Source organism: Staurois parvus, unplaced genomic scaffold, assembly GCF_062004578.1.
Source record: "Staurois parvus isolate SC_StPar_1 unplaced genomic scaffold, SC_StPar_1.0 ptg000586l, whole genome shotgun sequence".
NCBI lineage: Eukaryota > Metazoa > Chordata > Amphibia > Anura > Ranidae > Staurois > Staurois parvus.
This window is the reverse complement of record NW_028318382.1, coordinates 2,952,614-2,969,112: the sequence shown is the minus strand read 5'-3', so window position 1 is coordinate 2,969,112 and position 16,499 is coordinate 2,952,614. Positions and strand designations below refer to the sequence as shown.

Sequence of the window (16,499 nt, the reverse complement as noted above, 5' to 3'; positions counted from 1 at the left end):
CTGTCAAATGACCTCATAAGTCAAAACCATAAAAACATTTGTGATAAATTTTTGGTTTACAAAGACTAGGCCGAGTTCACATCTAAGCTTTGTGTGTGTGTGTGTGTGTGTGTGTGTGTGTGTGTGTGTGTGTTTCAATAGGTCAGAAAAATGCAGGTAAATCCATAAAATATTGGACATGCCTTGTTTTATAGTGCAGCGCATAGATATGAACAACCTCATGGGAAATTATGTAATTTTACAACTCATGCCTTCTTTATGAGCTGACAAATGCACGTATAAGCACACAGGTGTGAACCAGACCTTAGACTATTGTCCCATATATAGGAATTTGTCACAATATTTCCTATTTAAATTAATGATCGTTATTGATTTTTTTGATGAGGAATAGATGAAGTTGTGCTGTATAGACTAATTTATATTTTTAGCTTTATTTTTCTGCTGAATTAAGAATCTGTGCATTTAATTCAATATTACTTTTTCCTCTTGAATCTCCTAGTGAAGAAGGTGATGGAACTGGGCCATGTTGTATTTTGTTTTCCTGCTGTATTGTCTAACTTTTTAATAAAGTGAACTGTAACGGCGCCATCTAGAGGCAGAGGGGAAAAAAAGACAACATGAGAACTATTTAAGGCTGATCATGATCACTTTTTTGAAAAATTCCTCTAACATATCGCAGGCTATGCCTGGCTTCACAGAAATTTAAATCCAATAATGAAAGCTTTGAATATATGGGGGAATGTGATCCACCATGTTCAGCTGCCTACAGTGTGGCTTAGTGGGATTGGTAGGGAAGCCATCTGCATATAGAAAAATCTATTCTCACAACCATCTTTTAAAAATCTCCTCTGTTCTGATTAAAGTATTATCTATAACTGCTGACATTATTTTAAATCTGTCTCCTTTACTTTGCAGTATCTACAGATGAAATGGCCTCTCCTTGATGCCCCAAGCACGGCTGGATTGAAGGATGCCAGGTCACCATCACCTGCACATTTGGTAAGTTTGGTGTTGCATGTCTCAATGGTCTCCTGTATGAGTGTTACAGAAATTGGCTCCCTCAAGTGACCGCTTGATTGCCTTTAAGATGCCTGCACAGGGCTTATTGACATAACCTGAGTGGAGCCCTACATACCTATATTAAAATGTATCTAAATTCAAGAACCAAAACGAGGTGCGTGTGTCCATGTCTACAAACCTTAAATAGGGACAAGTGTTTTATTTATTTAACCACTTCAAGTCTGGACACTTTCACCCCCTTCCAGTCCAAGCCAATTTTCAGCTTGCAGCGCTCACACTTTGACACAAAAAAAAAAAAAAATTATTTCATTTGGGTACAGTGTTGCATACCTGAGTAATTGGTATTCAGAGTTTTTTTTTCTTTTTGGTGTTATTTTGATCACCACTGGATTTCATTTTTGCTATATAAATGATAAAAATCCCAAACTTTTTTTTTTTTTTTGGGGGGGGGGACATTTTTCTCAAAATTTTGCAAATCTTCATAAATTTAGCCAAAAATGTATTCTGCTACCTTTTTTTTGGTAGCACTTAAAACTCTACTTCCTCCTCTTCTACTCCTCTTACTGTTGGGGTCCCCTAAGGTTCTGTCCTTGGACCTCTCCTATCCTCGATCTAAACTTTTTCCTTGGGTTAGCCAATAGCTTCCCATGGTTTCCAATACTATTTCTATGCTGACACACAAATCTATCTCTCTACTCAGCTCATCCCATCAGTGTCCTCACGTATCACCAATTTACTAACAGACATATCAGACTGGATGTCACACCATTTCCTACAACTCAATCTAGCCAAAACTGAGCACATAATATTTCCTCCCCCACGTGCCTCTTCCCCTGATTTCTGTCAGGATCAATAGCACCACTATCAACCCATCCATGCATGCCAGGGTGCTAGGGGTAACCGTGCATTCTGAACTATACTTTCAGGTCCCATCCAATCCCTGTTCAAATCATGCCGCCTCAACCTCCAACATTTCCAGAATATGCCCATTTTTAACCAAAGATACCACAAAGCTAATTCACTCCCTGGTTATCTCTCTCCTCAACTATTGTAACTCCCTCCTCATTGGCCTACCTTTACATAGGCTATCCCCTCTTCAGTCTATCATGAATACTGCTGCCAGGCTCATCCACCTTACCAACCGTTCAGTGTCTGCTACCCCTCTCTGCCAATCCTTCCACTTGGCCAACGAATAAAATTCAAAATACTAATGACTTACAAAGCCATCCACAACTCTGCCCCAATATAAACCAAACCACTCTTTTCGATCCTCCCAAGACCTTCTGCTCTCTAGTTCCCATGTCACCTCCTCCAATGCTTTCCTCCAGGACTTCTCCGGAGCTTCTCTCCCATCTTATGGAACTCCCTATCTCCTAATCTATCCACCTTTTTGGATGATCCCTGAAAACCTTTCTGTTTAAAGAAGTCTATCCTGCTTCTAACTCGTAAACTGCCTTATTTCCTCCATCAGCTCATCCCCCCCCACAGCTATTACCTTTTTTTATATCCCACAACCCTTCCTCCTAGATTGTAAGCTCTAACGAACAGGGCCCTCTGTTTCCTCTTTTACCAAATTGTATTGTAACTGTAATGTTTAACTTCATTTTGTAAAGCGCTGTGCTAACTGTTGGTGCTATATAAATCCTGTATAATAACCCAAATCTCTATATAGAAGAGAAATATTTGTGTAAAATTTTTTTATTCGATTTTTCTTTTTACAATTTTCCTTTTTTTTTTTTTTTTTTTTCTACCCCAACCATAGTGAAGCTGTACTACTTTCTCACTCTCTGGCTGCATACCTGCAGCCATTGAGAAATGCTGTGATTGGTCACAGATTATCACATGGTACAAGGATGCTGTGAATGGCCTTGTACCCTGTGATCGATCAGAGTTCACTGTAGTAAACAGTGATGCCAGGAATTTACATCTTGTTTACCACTGTGCATGTGATCGTGGATTGGCCAATCCTCGATCTCAGTGCTAGGGCCGCCCACAGTGGCCCGTTACACTGATCCATGTTTACCAGACACAGCGGCACAGGTCACTCCATTGCGTGCTCCCAGGGAGACTTTTAGAAACGTCCAGAACCTTTGGCAGTGGCCATTAGGGGCGATCAGAATATAGCAGTAGGTTTTAAACTGGGTGGTATTGAAGAAAAATTGGCTTTATATGCCGATGATGCCCTACTGTTTTTGGGCGATACGTCCCTTTCTAAGACTGATGTCCCTTATCCATACATTTATGTATTATTATTATACAGGATTTATATAGCGCCAACAGTTTGCTCAACTCTTTACAATATAAATTTGGATCCTTTTCCGGCTTTAGGATTAATTGGGATAAATCTGCCCTACTACCCTTAGACCCGATGCCAAATCCCTTGCCCCAAGCTGCATCCCAAATTAACGTGGTAGAAACGTCCACCCGGATAGGCGCTACTGCATTCCAACCATTTATGTACATGGGCCGGACAGGAAGAAAACTATGGTATACGTAAAGACGCATTTTGTTTAAATAAATTTTAAGCTTTCTGAAGCTGGATGAACATGGTGTTGAAACAGCCGAATTTTAATCCAACCAGCCAAATTTCGATCAACTGCTCAACCTGTGGCCCTCCAGCTGTTGTGAAACTACGAGTCCCATCATGCCTCCTTTTTGGCGTCATGCTTGTACTGTCAGCCTTGCAATGCCTCATTGGACTTGTAGTTCTGCAACAGCTGGAGGGCCAAAGGTTGAGCACCCAAATCTAACGATCGACTTGTGTACAGCCAGTCTGTTGGGTTTTTCCCGAATGATCAGTGCTGCCAGCTACAGCCGGCAACACTGATCCTTGTGTTCTGCCGGTGGGGAGCCTTCCCCGTGGGGAAAAATATACAATAGCGCTGTGGCAAGTATTCCCCCATCAGCACTGTGTGTTTGTACAAATAGTGCTGATTCCCCCAATGTATGGGCTGCATTAGAATGGAAGGTCTCATTTCATCACATCTTCCAAGAATTGGATTATTTCTCATTTCAGGACATTGGGTATAGCCATGCAAATCATTCCTTTATCATACCAGCCAGATGCACATCCAGAACTGCTGGTGTATAGTACAAATAGACTAATATCATAAAGCCGATTATTCCAAACTGCATGCAGATGTTTCAGGCTTTGTGACCATAACCTGTGTGGTTATATGGTCTTGTTAAATAAAAGGATATAATCCCTTTAAATTCTTTTGTCCTGGGTACCCTAGTTTCATGTTTATTATATTGAGGCTTTTTTTCACTGTATGTCTTCAGGCTGCTATTCTGTGGAGGGGAATGGGGAAATGAAACCTATTTGCCCAGTGTAATGTTTATATAGGAAGAGCTGACAAGATACACATGCATTCATGCTCAGTCTTGCTGCACAACGTGCACACACGCATGCTTGCATAACTTTACTCACTCACTCATGCTTGCATTTGTGTTTGTGTGCAAAATGTTTCTCCTCACACATGTGTCCTTCTTTGTTCCAGCTTTGTATACCTGCATTAGCACCTGAATTCCTGTCTATTCAATAGGCATTAAGTCTTTCAGCACAAAGAGTTGAGCTGCTGCTTAATGTAGGAGGGGGGCTGAAGTTAAACTCTTCACAATCCTTCATTGGAAAAGACCGATTGCCTGGGTGGGGCTCGGCCTCCTTGGCGTCTGCCTTCCTAATGCTTATAGCTCCTTAATGGGGATCTTCGGAGGAGAAAAACCGCACAAATAAGGAGGGATTAGATTGATTTGTGAGGGGCATGTTTTCTTGATAGTCTTCTTGTTTTCACCTGTTTAGGCAAACTTTTTTTTTTTTTTTTTTTTCTTTTTTTCTTCTTTCTGTAAAATGGCTGCTGTAAAAATGGTACACTTACCAGACCCAGTGTGGCATTACAGAAATGTTTATTGGGGAAGGAAAGACTACAATATAACATGCATAGTAGCCTGGAAAGCCACCAAGGCTATTTGATGTCAAACAGTGTTGTGATTAGTATACCAAAAGCTCATTCACATTATGCATTGCATTACTACAACATCTTTTGTGTATTAAAGCCACACAGGGGGAGATATACTAAAATTGCAAAATCTGGTGCAGCTGTGCATAGAAACCAATCGGCTTCTGGGTTTCATTGTCAAAGCCTAATTGAACAAGCTGAAGTAAGAAGCTGGCTACCATGCACAGCTGCACCATATTCTGAGTCCTTCAGTTTTTTTATTAAATCTCCCCCCACAGCGTTAAGGCAGCCCAATCAGCCTGGACTTGCGCATATATATATAGCCAAAAAGTATTTGGATCACTTCCATGGCCACAGATGTATAAAATCATGCACCTAGGCATGCAGTCTGCTTCGACAAACATTTGTGAAAGAATGGGTCGCTCTCAGGTGCTCAGTGAATTCAACCGTGGTACCGTGATAGGTTGCCACCTGTGCAGTAAGTCCATGTGTGAAATTTCCTTGCTACTAAATATTCCACGGTCAACTGTTAGTGGTATTATAACAAAGTGGAAGCAACTGGGACAGCAACAAAGTGGTAGGCCACGTAAAATGACAGGGCGAGGTCAGCACATGCTGAAGTGCGCAGAAGTCACAAACTGTCTGCAGAATCAATAGCTAAATACCTACAAATGTCGTGTGGCCTTTAGATTAGCACAAGAGAATGTAGAGAGCTTCATGGAATGGGTTTCCATGGCCGAGCAGCTGCATCCAAGCCTTACATCACCAAGTGCAATGCAAAGCGTTGGATGCAGTGGTGTAAAGCACACCACCATTGGAGTGTTCTCTGGAGTGACAAATTGTGCTTCTCTCTTTGCCAGTCCGATAGACCTGCCTGGGTTCAGCATTTGCCAGGAGAACGACACTTGCCTGACTGCATTGTGCCATGTGTAAAGTTTGGTGGAGGGGGGATTATGGTGTGGGGTGGTATTTCAGGGTTTGGGCTTGACCCCCTACTTCCAGTGAAGGGAACTCTTAAGGCGTCAGCATACGAAAATATTTTGGACAATTTCATGTCCTAACTTTAGGGATGGCCCCTTCCTGTTCCAACATGACTGCGCACCAGTGCACAAAGCAAGGTCCATAAAGACCTGGAAAAGCAAGTTAGGGGTGGAGGAATTTGACTGGCCTGCACAGAGTTCTGACCTCAACCCGATAGAACAAATTTGGGATGAATTAGAGTGGATACTGCGAGCTTAGCCGACATCAGTGCCTGACCTCACAAATGTGCTTCTGGAAGAATGGTCAAACATTCCCATAGACACACTCCTCCTAAACCTTGTGGACAGCCTTCCCAGAAGAGCGGAAGCTGTTATAGCTGCAGAGGGTGAGCCAGTTCCATATTGAACCCTACGGACTAAGACTGGGATGCCAATAAAATTCATGTGCATGTAAAGGCAGGCGTCCCAATACTATGTGTGTCTGTCAGCTTGTTAAAGTGGTTTTGTATTCACCCAGTGATTTTTGTTTTTCTCCCCAGTCCAACAAGGTTCCAGTTGTCCAACATCCACATCATATGCATCCTTTAACACCCCTCATCACCTACAGCCAGGACCGCTTCTCACCGGGCACACCACCTGGACACTTGTCACCCGAAATAGATCCAAAGACCGGTAAGTGTGTGGTGTTTAGGGGATTTGACATTGCCTTTGTTAAAATGCTTTAACTAAACTTTTGTACAGGAATTCCCCGTCCTCCACATCCGTCAGAGCTGTCTCCGTATTACCCTCTGTCTCCAGGAGCTGTAGGGCAGATTCCTCATCCTCTGGGATGGCTGGTTCCACAGTAAGTACTAAGATGGGTTTGACTGTAATATTTTACCTACTTTGGATGGTTTGTTTTATACTCCGTGTTTTTTCAGGCAAGGCCAGCCTATGTACTCCATTCCTCCAGGTGGATTCAGACATCCGTATCCTGCTTTGGCCATGAATGCCTCAATGTCCAGGTAAACCAAAAATCTGTCAACAAGCTCTTGTCACTCATTCCTTGTTTGCCCTTTTTGATTTCTACTTCTTTGTTGCTCAGTGTTAATTGTCTTTAATTCTTATCACTGTAGCCTGGTTTCCAGCCGATTCTCTCCACATATGGTGCCCCCACATCCCAGCTTGCACACCTCAGGGATCCCTCACCCTGCCATAGTCTCACCTGTCGTGAAGCAGGAGCCGTCCTCTGGAAGCCTCAGCCCAAATCTTAATTCGTACGTATTCTCTTTTACAAGTGAACCTCTGTAAATGTAAGGCTTAGTTCACACGGGGCGTACTAAAGTGTACTCCTGTGGGGGGCAAAGTTTACCCAAAACCTTTCAGGCAGTCCCAAAGATGTCAGTTGGGATGCAGTGGCTGCGTGGATGCAGCCACTGTCCTCAATTTGACATCTGTGTGGGTGCATGTCCCCGAACTTAATGTGTGTTCAGGGATACACCCACATGGATGTCAAATTTGAGCGCATTGGCTGTGTCTGTGCAGCTGCTGGGACCCAATACACATCAGTGGGACTGCCTGCATGGGGATGCGTGGAACACCTGTGGGGTAAACGCGTGCCTCCACAAGCATATGCTCTAGTATGCCTCATGTGAGCGAAGCCTTGGTTGAGAAGTAATGCTTAAACACTAGTAGAATTAACGCAATATTTGCATGTGCTGCGTAGTAGAAGATTCTAGCCAGTCTTCACCAAGATACACCAATTTTCGAGGCAAAGGAACAATTCCTGCTGACTAGATGCTTTCTCTATATATGGCAAAGCTGGGAATGGTGTGGATGACTAGTTTTGGATTGCAGTCTCAGCCAAATTCTACATTCCATGTAAAGCATGTAAACTTACAATACCATTTACAGGGATCCTTATTACACTCACAATCACTAGCTTGAATTTAATGCCAAAAGGAAATAAAGAAAAAAAACTAACATCTCTTCCTTAGAGAATTATGAATTTACCCTGCCTTTCTATTTTGTAGGTCTGCATTATAAGAACCTGTAAGTTTGGCCCAAAGAAATTGGTTAGAAATAGTCTGACCATTCCATTATAATATCTGTTTGGTGTGGGGTGTTTTTAGTTTTTTTTTTCCCCCAAATTTCAAAACGCAGCAGGGGGGGGAATGGTGATGTGTCCAAAGCAAGGGAAATTGTTTTACATTTGTACCCAGAGCAAGTGTCTCCACATGACAATATCCCTCGATTTAGCAATAATTCAAAAATGCAGATCTTCCTAGCACCATTTGTACAAATGGAAACATGGAGAATTGTCCCAAAAGGGACACAAACAGTATTACAAATCTGACAGCGGTATTTGCCCTTCCATCAAAACAAATCCTATTTTTATTTTTTTTCCCTACTGAACATAATATAGAATAGATATGCAGAAACATACATTCCAGTTTTAAACTGGTTGATTTGCATAAGAATACAGAGTTGTATAGTGGAATACATGTACTACTGTCTTGTGCAGTGGTGAATTAGAAGTCCAAGAAATCAACAGTTTGAGAGGAGCTCAGTAGCATGCACTCTTATTAAAGTGGTATTAAACTCAAAAACAAAAATTAAATTGCACCTTACCAATTGTTGATGTGATGGCAGCTTTAGATTTCTTTTTTTTGTCTCTTCCCTTTTTATTTTCACCGATTTTAAGTTATTTTTCAACTTCCTGTAACTGCAGTACATTGTGGGCGGGCGGTCGGCAAGCAGACTGGCAGCAGCTACAGGCAGAGATGTACGGGTATGTGGCTGTATTAACACAGGGAGGCGTTCCTTACCAATGAATGTGGACACCGCAGAATGAAGATCCCAGTGAACGCTATGCGATCACATGATCACAATGTTGGCAAAGCTTTTATGAATACATCTGATTCATAACAGCTCTGCTTCTCTTCCTGGTGAGCTGTGATTGGCCCAATCACTGCACCCTGTACAATGTGATCAGCTCTAGCCAGTCACAGATCACCATTTTGAATGATCATGAACTTAAGAAATTCATGATAGTTCAAAGCAAGCTTTGCATTGCAGGAGCAATAAGCTTTATTGCTCCTGCAAAGTGTAAACAAAAAACAAACCATTGTACTACTGTTAAAAGTATTTTTAAAATGAAAAATAAATTATCAATGTAAATAAAAAAAAAAAAAAAAATGCTGTATTGAGAATTTTAAAATGTAAAAAAACCCACACACAACAACCACCCTTAATTTTAACTACCTGCCAACCGTCTGCCTGCATTGGGGTGGGCAGCGGCTCTGTGCAAAGCGATGTAACCTTACGTCTTTCTATTTGGGGGTGTTAACACGCCTGCGCCCCCCCACCCGTCGATCTAGGAAGAGATGAGAGAACACCAAACTGTGAGTGAAAGCACTATGTTTTACACGCACACATTAGATTAGCACATTTTAACCCTTTGATCGTCCCATCACCCAGCCAGTTCCATTAGTACAGTGTCCGTATATAGAATTTTTTTACTGATCCCTGTATTACTACCACTAGTAACATCAGATAGTGTCAGGGTCTGTAAGCTCCCCTCCCAGCCAGGGTCAGCTAGCGTTAAGATTGCTCACGCTATAGGTCGCTGATCAATGCCATTACTACTATAGTGTTTGTACAGATCAATATATTGTATAGTGTCCCCAAAAACACCTGTTTGCTGCCAGCACTAGTGTTTAGCCCTTCCGCTGTTTTTTCACTTAAGATTTGTACCAATTGATTGTGGGCCAAAGCAATTTATAAGTACAATACATCGCCGTTCACCCAAATTCAGCTCTTGCCAGACAATTCGCATGGAAACCTACCACGGTTTCTGAATTTAAAACTTTTTTTTTTTTTTTTTTTTTTTTTTTTTTACTGCCCTGGCATTTTAGCACCTCAAATGATAGGCAGTCAAAGTAAAAGCTGCGTACATTCCAGTACATATCATAGTTTGTAGATGCTATAAATTTCACACAAACCAATTAATATCCACGTATTGGGTTTTTTATTTATTTATTTTACCAAAGATATGTAGCAGAATACATTTTTGTTCTAATTTTTTATTTTTTTTTTAAACCTTTATCCTGAGAGGTACAGCTATTGCTATAGCTGCTCAAAAAGTGTTAGCTGGCGTTTCACTTTAATTTGTTAGATGCACTAGTAGATTTAGATTGACTTTACATAAGTGACCAACACTACCCTCTTCCCACACTGACAATTCTGCTGTCCAAGGGTGTCTCCAGTGTGCTTCCATTCAGAGTGGAGACATCCTAAGACAAGAAGTGTTGCTGGCTGGATCACTGGGTAAAAATAAAGAGGGAGGGGAACTAATGTAGCCACTACATTTAAGGACTAAGCTATTACATTATTTTAGGGTTCAATCCAGTTTTAAGGCCTACCCTACCCAAAACTTGCATTTCCGTTATGGGTCGGTACTGGTATGTTCCATATATCTTTAAGCTCTCAGTGGTGAAATGTCCCTGCAGAAACCTTGCTTTTGTTGCTAGTTCTTTCCAACATTTCACCACACAATGTCACTGTGGTACACTTTGGTTCGATAATTTTTATGTATTCTATATTGTGAAAAGTTACTTGTGGGACAGTGATTTATTTATGTGGTTTTTTTTTTTGTATTGGCCGAGGTCCTTTAGGTAGAGCTGAAATGTACAGTGAGGAGATTTCACCCCAACAACCATTTAAACTCCCATTTCTTTTTTTCTGCAGGAAGCCACCAGTTTCAGTTAAGAAAGAAGAGGAGAAGAAGCCACATATTAAAAAGCCTTTGAATGCCTTCATGCTATACATGAAAGAGATGCGAGCGAAGGTGGTTGCGGAATGCACACTCAAAGAGAGCGCTGCCATAAACCAGATCCTTGGCCGCCGAGTGAGTGTTTGAAATTTTGGCTGATCTTTTTTGTTCTGGAGAATAGAAGGTGCTAAATGCAGGTCTGACTGTCCTTTCTCCACAGTGGCACTCATTATCCCGAGAAGAACAGGCCAAGTATTATGAACTGGCAAGAAAAGAGAGGCAGCTTCACTCTCAGCTTTATCCGACATGGTCTGCAAGAGACAACTATGTAAGTGTGTCCAAAACAAAGATATTGCAAGTACAAACCAAGTGTCAGACTTTTGTGGTAATTATCTTTTAACTGCACTTACAGTTCAAACTTCAAGTAACTTTCCTTTTGTACAGGGAATATTACTGCACTCTGTGTGTAATTGATGCAGTCATATGTGTGCATTTTCTGTATTGCTGCATGAATGGCTTCTAAAATTGATCTAACCATCACAGAAATAATGCTTTTATTTAAAAATATATAATAAACAACCAATATAGGTGACAACACCACTTCTCATGACTTTAGCATGAAATATCCCCAATAGGTCATGTTCTTTTGTATCGCAGGTGGGTCAAATTGACCACACTAGGCATAGAAGCACACTCTTGTGCCAACACCCCCCCCAACCATTCACTGGGAAGGTCAGTGTACCGCTGTTTCTGCAAATGTTATATACAGTATACATACATACATACATACATACATACATACATACATTTTTGGCTTTCATTTATATTTTAAACCGAGTGGTTGGTTTGTTTTTACAAGGTAAGGGTTCACATATACTTTAAGCTTCAGTCTTTTCAGCTCTAAGATTGTAGAGGGCATAAAGCTCAACTCCAGGCAGATATAAAAGACATTATTAATTATTGTGGCTCTGTATTACTGCATCATTGAGTGTTTTAAACGCAAGCAGTGCAGGTTTTTCTTGCAGTAGAAGCAGCACAATGAGCGAATCAGTTGTGGTTCTATAAAAGGACCTAGTTATAGAAGGAGAGCAGAAAGACACCAGCCTGTTTCTCCCAAAATATCCAACCACAGCCTAGGGGAGGTACAAGATCTGTAAGTGTTCACACCAATGCGCTTTTTAGTGCTTTTTGCAGCAATGCACTACAGTTCATTTAACATGGTTTCTTATGACACACACATCGAAGCATTTTTGAGCCACTGCGTTTTTGGAAAGGGTCAGGAAATTTTTTAGTTTTTTTTTAAATGCAGAAGTTGCGTTTTTTGGTTCAATAGACTTAAATAGAGACGCTGTAAAAAAAAAAAAAAAAAGGCAAGCTGTGCATTTGACAAATTTTGCATTCATTGTTTTTTTTTTTTGTTTGGGTTTTTTTTAAAATGCCCCGCAACAAGTTGACCCCCCCCCCCCCACCCCCAAAAAAAAATCAAAATTCCTCAGTCAACGTGCGTGCAAAAATGCAAACCTCACTGCAAAAAGGACAAAATGCAAACCACATTGGTGTGAACTAGGTCTTAGTGCAGCAAAGAAAATTCAGGTCTCTTTTCCTGCTAGATGGGGCTTTCCTATGAATGTCAGGACTGATTGACAGAAATACAAATGGCAGGGGAAAAAACCCATATATGTAACTCATCATGTGTATTTGACTAATTGCCTGAAGTGTATCCCTTTAATCTTGGATTAAAGAGGAGTTGTGTACATCCTGGGTTTAGAATCCAATGGGCTTCACATGGAAGGCCTGTACCATATGGATGTTGCCCTTTGAAACCGTTACCTTATGCACTTTAAAGTTGGGGAGATTTCACTTTAAGCATGAATCCAGCAAAATGGTTGGTTATATTTGTCTTCCTTTTGATGGCAATATAAATTGTGTGCTGCTTGAGCAGTGTGCAGCTCTATTGCAATCACACGTGTATTGTTTTGGTAACAAAAGAAACAACCGATGTTCATTTATCTGGGCTTTCCATCTTTCAGGGAAAAAGAAAGAAGCGGAAGAGAGAGAAGCAACAGCATTCGCCAGAGTCAGAAGGTAGATGCGGTTATCATCTTAAAACAAAGTGTGTGCTATAGAGACTGTCTGTTTCTGTCCTCATTCACTAATGTAGTCCTTGGAGGGAAAAGCCATGCCTTTTTTGTGGTGGTGATTGATCTAGCAATAATAAAAAGGCATATAAACCTCTTCCCCGACCAAATCGGCAACAATCGTCCTAGAAGATTACATGCTTGCTGTACTTTGTTTTATGCATGCAATTCCCTGTAAAGGCACCCTTGTGTATGACCTCCTCCAAAAGACCATCTTGGATGTGACAGCAGCAGACTTGGACCTGTCACCCAAGTGTTGCTCTGTGCAGTTGCCTTCAAGATGCTACATCATTTGATTGTGGGCAGTACATTACAGCCTTTTGGGTGTTCTATGATTGTATATAATAAATTGTCCCATAAAGGAGTTGCAATCAAGATTTGGAAATGTAGAATGCATAATCCCTTCTTGATACCACATCAGATCCAAGACGGGCTATTACTAATCCTAATTAATTCTCATGGTACTCATTTCCCCTTGTTAAATAATTATAGTTTTAACTATAGACTAACTGGTATTTCCCAATTAGTATTTGGCCAGCCATAGACATTAGAAGGCAATTGAATGTGTAGGCACAGTCTTATTTGCTTTCAGGCTTGTCTGCTGGCCAGCTGTCAAATAACAATTGCTACAAGATTGTTTACCATTTCACATGAGATCTATAATCTGGCAGTGTGCACCACTTCCATAGAAATAAAAATATCCAAAAACCTGAGGTGATCATACAATCTGGCTAACTGTAAGCTACCTGCAAACATTCATTGGTGAATAAAAAGATCTTTCCACAAACCTGATTAGGGGAAAACTGCAATTTGAATACTGGCCATCTTTCTTCCAAAGACTTGATGTCTGGTGCCATTGGGGAAAGCCTGCAGATGGGAACAAAATCTACAAACGTATTTATTCTGTGAACAAAGCATTTACTTTTTTTCTTTTTTTCTATTAGTGTCTAAAGCCAAGAAGATATGTGTGCCTCACCTCACTGCGGAGAAGTCGTGTGACAGCCCAGCCTCCTCCCATGGTAGCATGCTGGACTCTCCAGCAACACCTTCTGCTGCTCTTGCTTCTCCAGCAGCCCCAGCGGCTACTCACTCTGAGCAGGCTCAGCCACTCTCACTCACCACCAAGCCTGAAGCCAGAGTACAGTTGTCACTCAGCCACTCTGCTGCCTTTTTGGCCTCCAAATCTCCGTCCTCCAGTCTGTCAGGACACCTGCCATCTCCTGTCGGATCGTCACTGCTCTCCCGTCCCATCCCGCTTTCGTCCTCCTTACTGTCTCCACCTGGTATCTTCCCATCGGCCTTGCAAGCTTTACCACTGCTGCAGGCACAACCCCTGTCTTTGGTGACCAAATCCAGTGACTGACTCGAAAGGACTCTATGGCCCAGGTAGCTAGGACCCACACAGATAAAAGGAGTAGTTCCTGTCGACCTGCACATACCCTGCTCTGCACTCCTAATATACAGCTTTGCAGATATGGATGTTCTGCACGAACTCGTGTATATAAAATGCTCTGCACCTGGGGCCCTGTCATTTTGGCCTTTAATGCATACAAATATGAACAATGCTTTGTGAATGTGGACATCACTGTGCGCTGATGCATACAGTTCACTGCAATGGCCCTACAGGACATGAATTTTTTCTCATAAGTGACTCATGATTGGACAATCCAGTGACGGGGATTTCTAGTGTTGATGCTCACAATTATCTGGTATGGTGCAGGCAGACCAGGCTACAGTCCAGGCTGTACTTCTCCAACAAACAATACACCACATACTTGGCCGGAAACACCAGACCCACACGGATTATTGGTCAATATTTGACCTGGCGGCTTTACCGTTGGTTCTGCTGATCTTGTTGTTAAATCCTTTTCTGTATTTTTTAAATAAAATTTAAATGGGATAAATAGGAAAAAAATGTAAATTGTACATAGAAATGTGCCCAGGTAGGGAAAACATGGGCTATGCATGTTTGCTTTTATTAAAGGGGTGGGAGGGGGTCTTTTTTTATGTTCTAAGAGTTGGGTCTAATTTTTAAAGTGTGCTCATTGCCATGCTGTGGAGACAGCCATTTTGTGGGTTTGACTAATATCTAAGAGAATGCAGCTTCACAAGGAAATCGCAGCCATTGATCCTGACCATTTCAATTTGTGGTCTTCAATAACGGTTCAGATGTGGCCTATTCATTTTATAAGAAACTAGTGGCATTGCTATTCTGAGATCTAAGAGCACTGTCTCTTTTAATAAAGAACTGATATCCATCTTTAGTCAGACATTCTGTGAGTGTAAAAGGAACTGGTCATGAAGGCATTTTTATTAGCAGCAGTAAAGTTTCCTATCCACTGCTGGGCTGCTTGACTCCTGAAGCAGTGCTATGTCCAGGGCAGGCTTTTCACTCTTTTGTGTGATGACTGTAGAGCTGTGCCCTGCCTTAAACTTTCTTCCAGGAGTCAACAATGTCTGCCTCCAGCACTGGATGGGGACTTCAGCTGTGACAGCCAACTGCCTTCTTCACAGGTTCCTTAAAACAATTTCATAGATCGCAACCTAAAACTTTTCAAGGAAGTAGTTACATCATAACAGTGAGTCAGCAAAGTGTTAAACGTTTTATTTTAAAAATGAGGCTTAAATTTTCTCTGATGTCACTATATCCTTGTGAATTGATAGGCTGAGTATTTATTCTCACAGAATGGCAGTCTCGAGGGTGATGGGTGCACGTTGGGTCCTGGACTGGAGGCTGCAGTCTCTCTGGCATTCCCTGGGTTATTTTCACATATATATGTATTTTTTCTTTTATTTCTCCCACTTATTCTGAGGTTTTGTGTGTTTATTTTCCACCCTTTTTTTTCATTCCATTCTTTCTCCGGTTTTATTATGTATTTTTTTTTTTTTTTTTTTTTGATTTATGGAAAAGAAAACTCTTGACAAAAATGTGACTTTTTGTAACAAAATAGAAAATATATTGTGTTTTAAAATAATGTGGTTTTAGTTTTCTTTCCTGTAAAGGGCAGACAAATCTTTTTAGCCTTACAGCTACACCACACACAATTTAAAAGGGAGCTGCAATTGTTTACATGATTAATGGGGCAGACTCCAGCCTATCCAGATTCTCACTTAGCAGCTGTGGTGTAAGAACTCTTGCCATATGCACAGCATGCTTGCATGTAGTAGAGTTTCCCACTAGAATCCTTTTTTCCTCCATCGCTGCCATCTTCTCCAGCACTTCTTCTGAACCAGTGCCTTTTTTGGCCACTTGGTCATCACTGATGTAATTCCTACATATGCGTGGAGCTGCATCCTCTCAACATAACTTAAACGCTGAGAGCATGCACTGCAAAGGTGGTATATGCAAAAGATATTGCTAGGAGAAATGTGAAATTTGTGGAGCTTGCATTAAGAGTTGGCAGTGGGAGCCTCCGTGTTTTTTCCCAGGAAGATTTACTTTAACCCATCCTTGACCGAAAGTCTTAGATGCCCAGACCAATTTAGCAGCAGCATCATCATGCTTGGGTTATCTTGATAACAGCTGTGATTGAGAGCCAGCAGCCACGCTAGGAAGCTGATTTTAAAGCTGTTCTCAGCCTCTTGTGTAAAAAAACAAAAACTGTAGTTGCTGACTTTTTTTCCAAGAAAAAAAACCAAAACAAAACAG

General features: G+C 41.3%; 1 protein-coding gene across 2 annotated transcripts in view; it reads left to right on the top strand.

Moving 5' to 3' along the window:
* The window catches only part of TCF7L1 (transcription factor 7 like 1), a 76,797-nt gene extending 60,972 nt beyond the window's left edge, over window positions 1–15,825 (top strand). The window contains exons 4-13 of one of the 2 annotated variants that reach the window (XM_089692466.1): window positions 916–999; window positions 6,499–6,631; window positions 6,701–6,803; window positions 6,880–6,963; window positions 7,075–7,215; window positions 10,688–10,847; window positions 10,933–11,040; window positions 11,370–11,444; window positions 12,743–12,797; window positions 13,795–15,825. In XM_089692466.1, coding sequence (XP_089548592.1) covers window positions 916–999; window positions 6,499–6,631; window positions 6,701–6,803; window positions 6,880–6,963; window positions 7,075–7,215; window positions 10,688–10,847; window positions 10,933–11,040; window positions 11,370–11,444; window positions 12,743–12,797; window positions 13,795–14,213 — 1,362 coding nt within the window. In that variant the 3' untranslated portion in view covers window positions 14,214–15,825. The remainder of the gene's footprint in view (window positions 1–915; window positions 1,000–6,498; window positions 6,632–6,700; window positions 6,804–6,879; window positions 6,964–7,074; window positions 7,216–10,687; window positions 10,848–10,932; window positions 11,041–11,369; window positions 11,445–12,742; window positions 12,798–13,794) is intronic. The other variant, XM_089692467.1, reaches the window with a different exon arrangement.
* The last annotated feature ends 674 nt before the right edge of the window (window positions 15,826–16,499 follow it).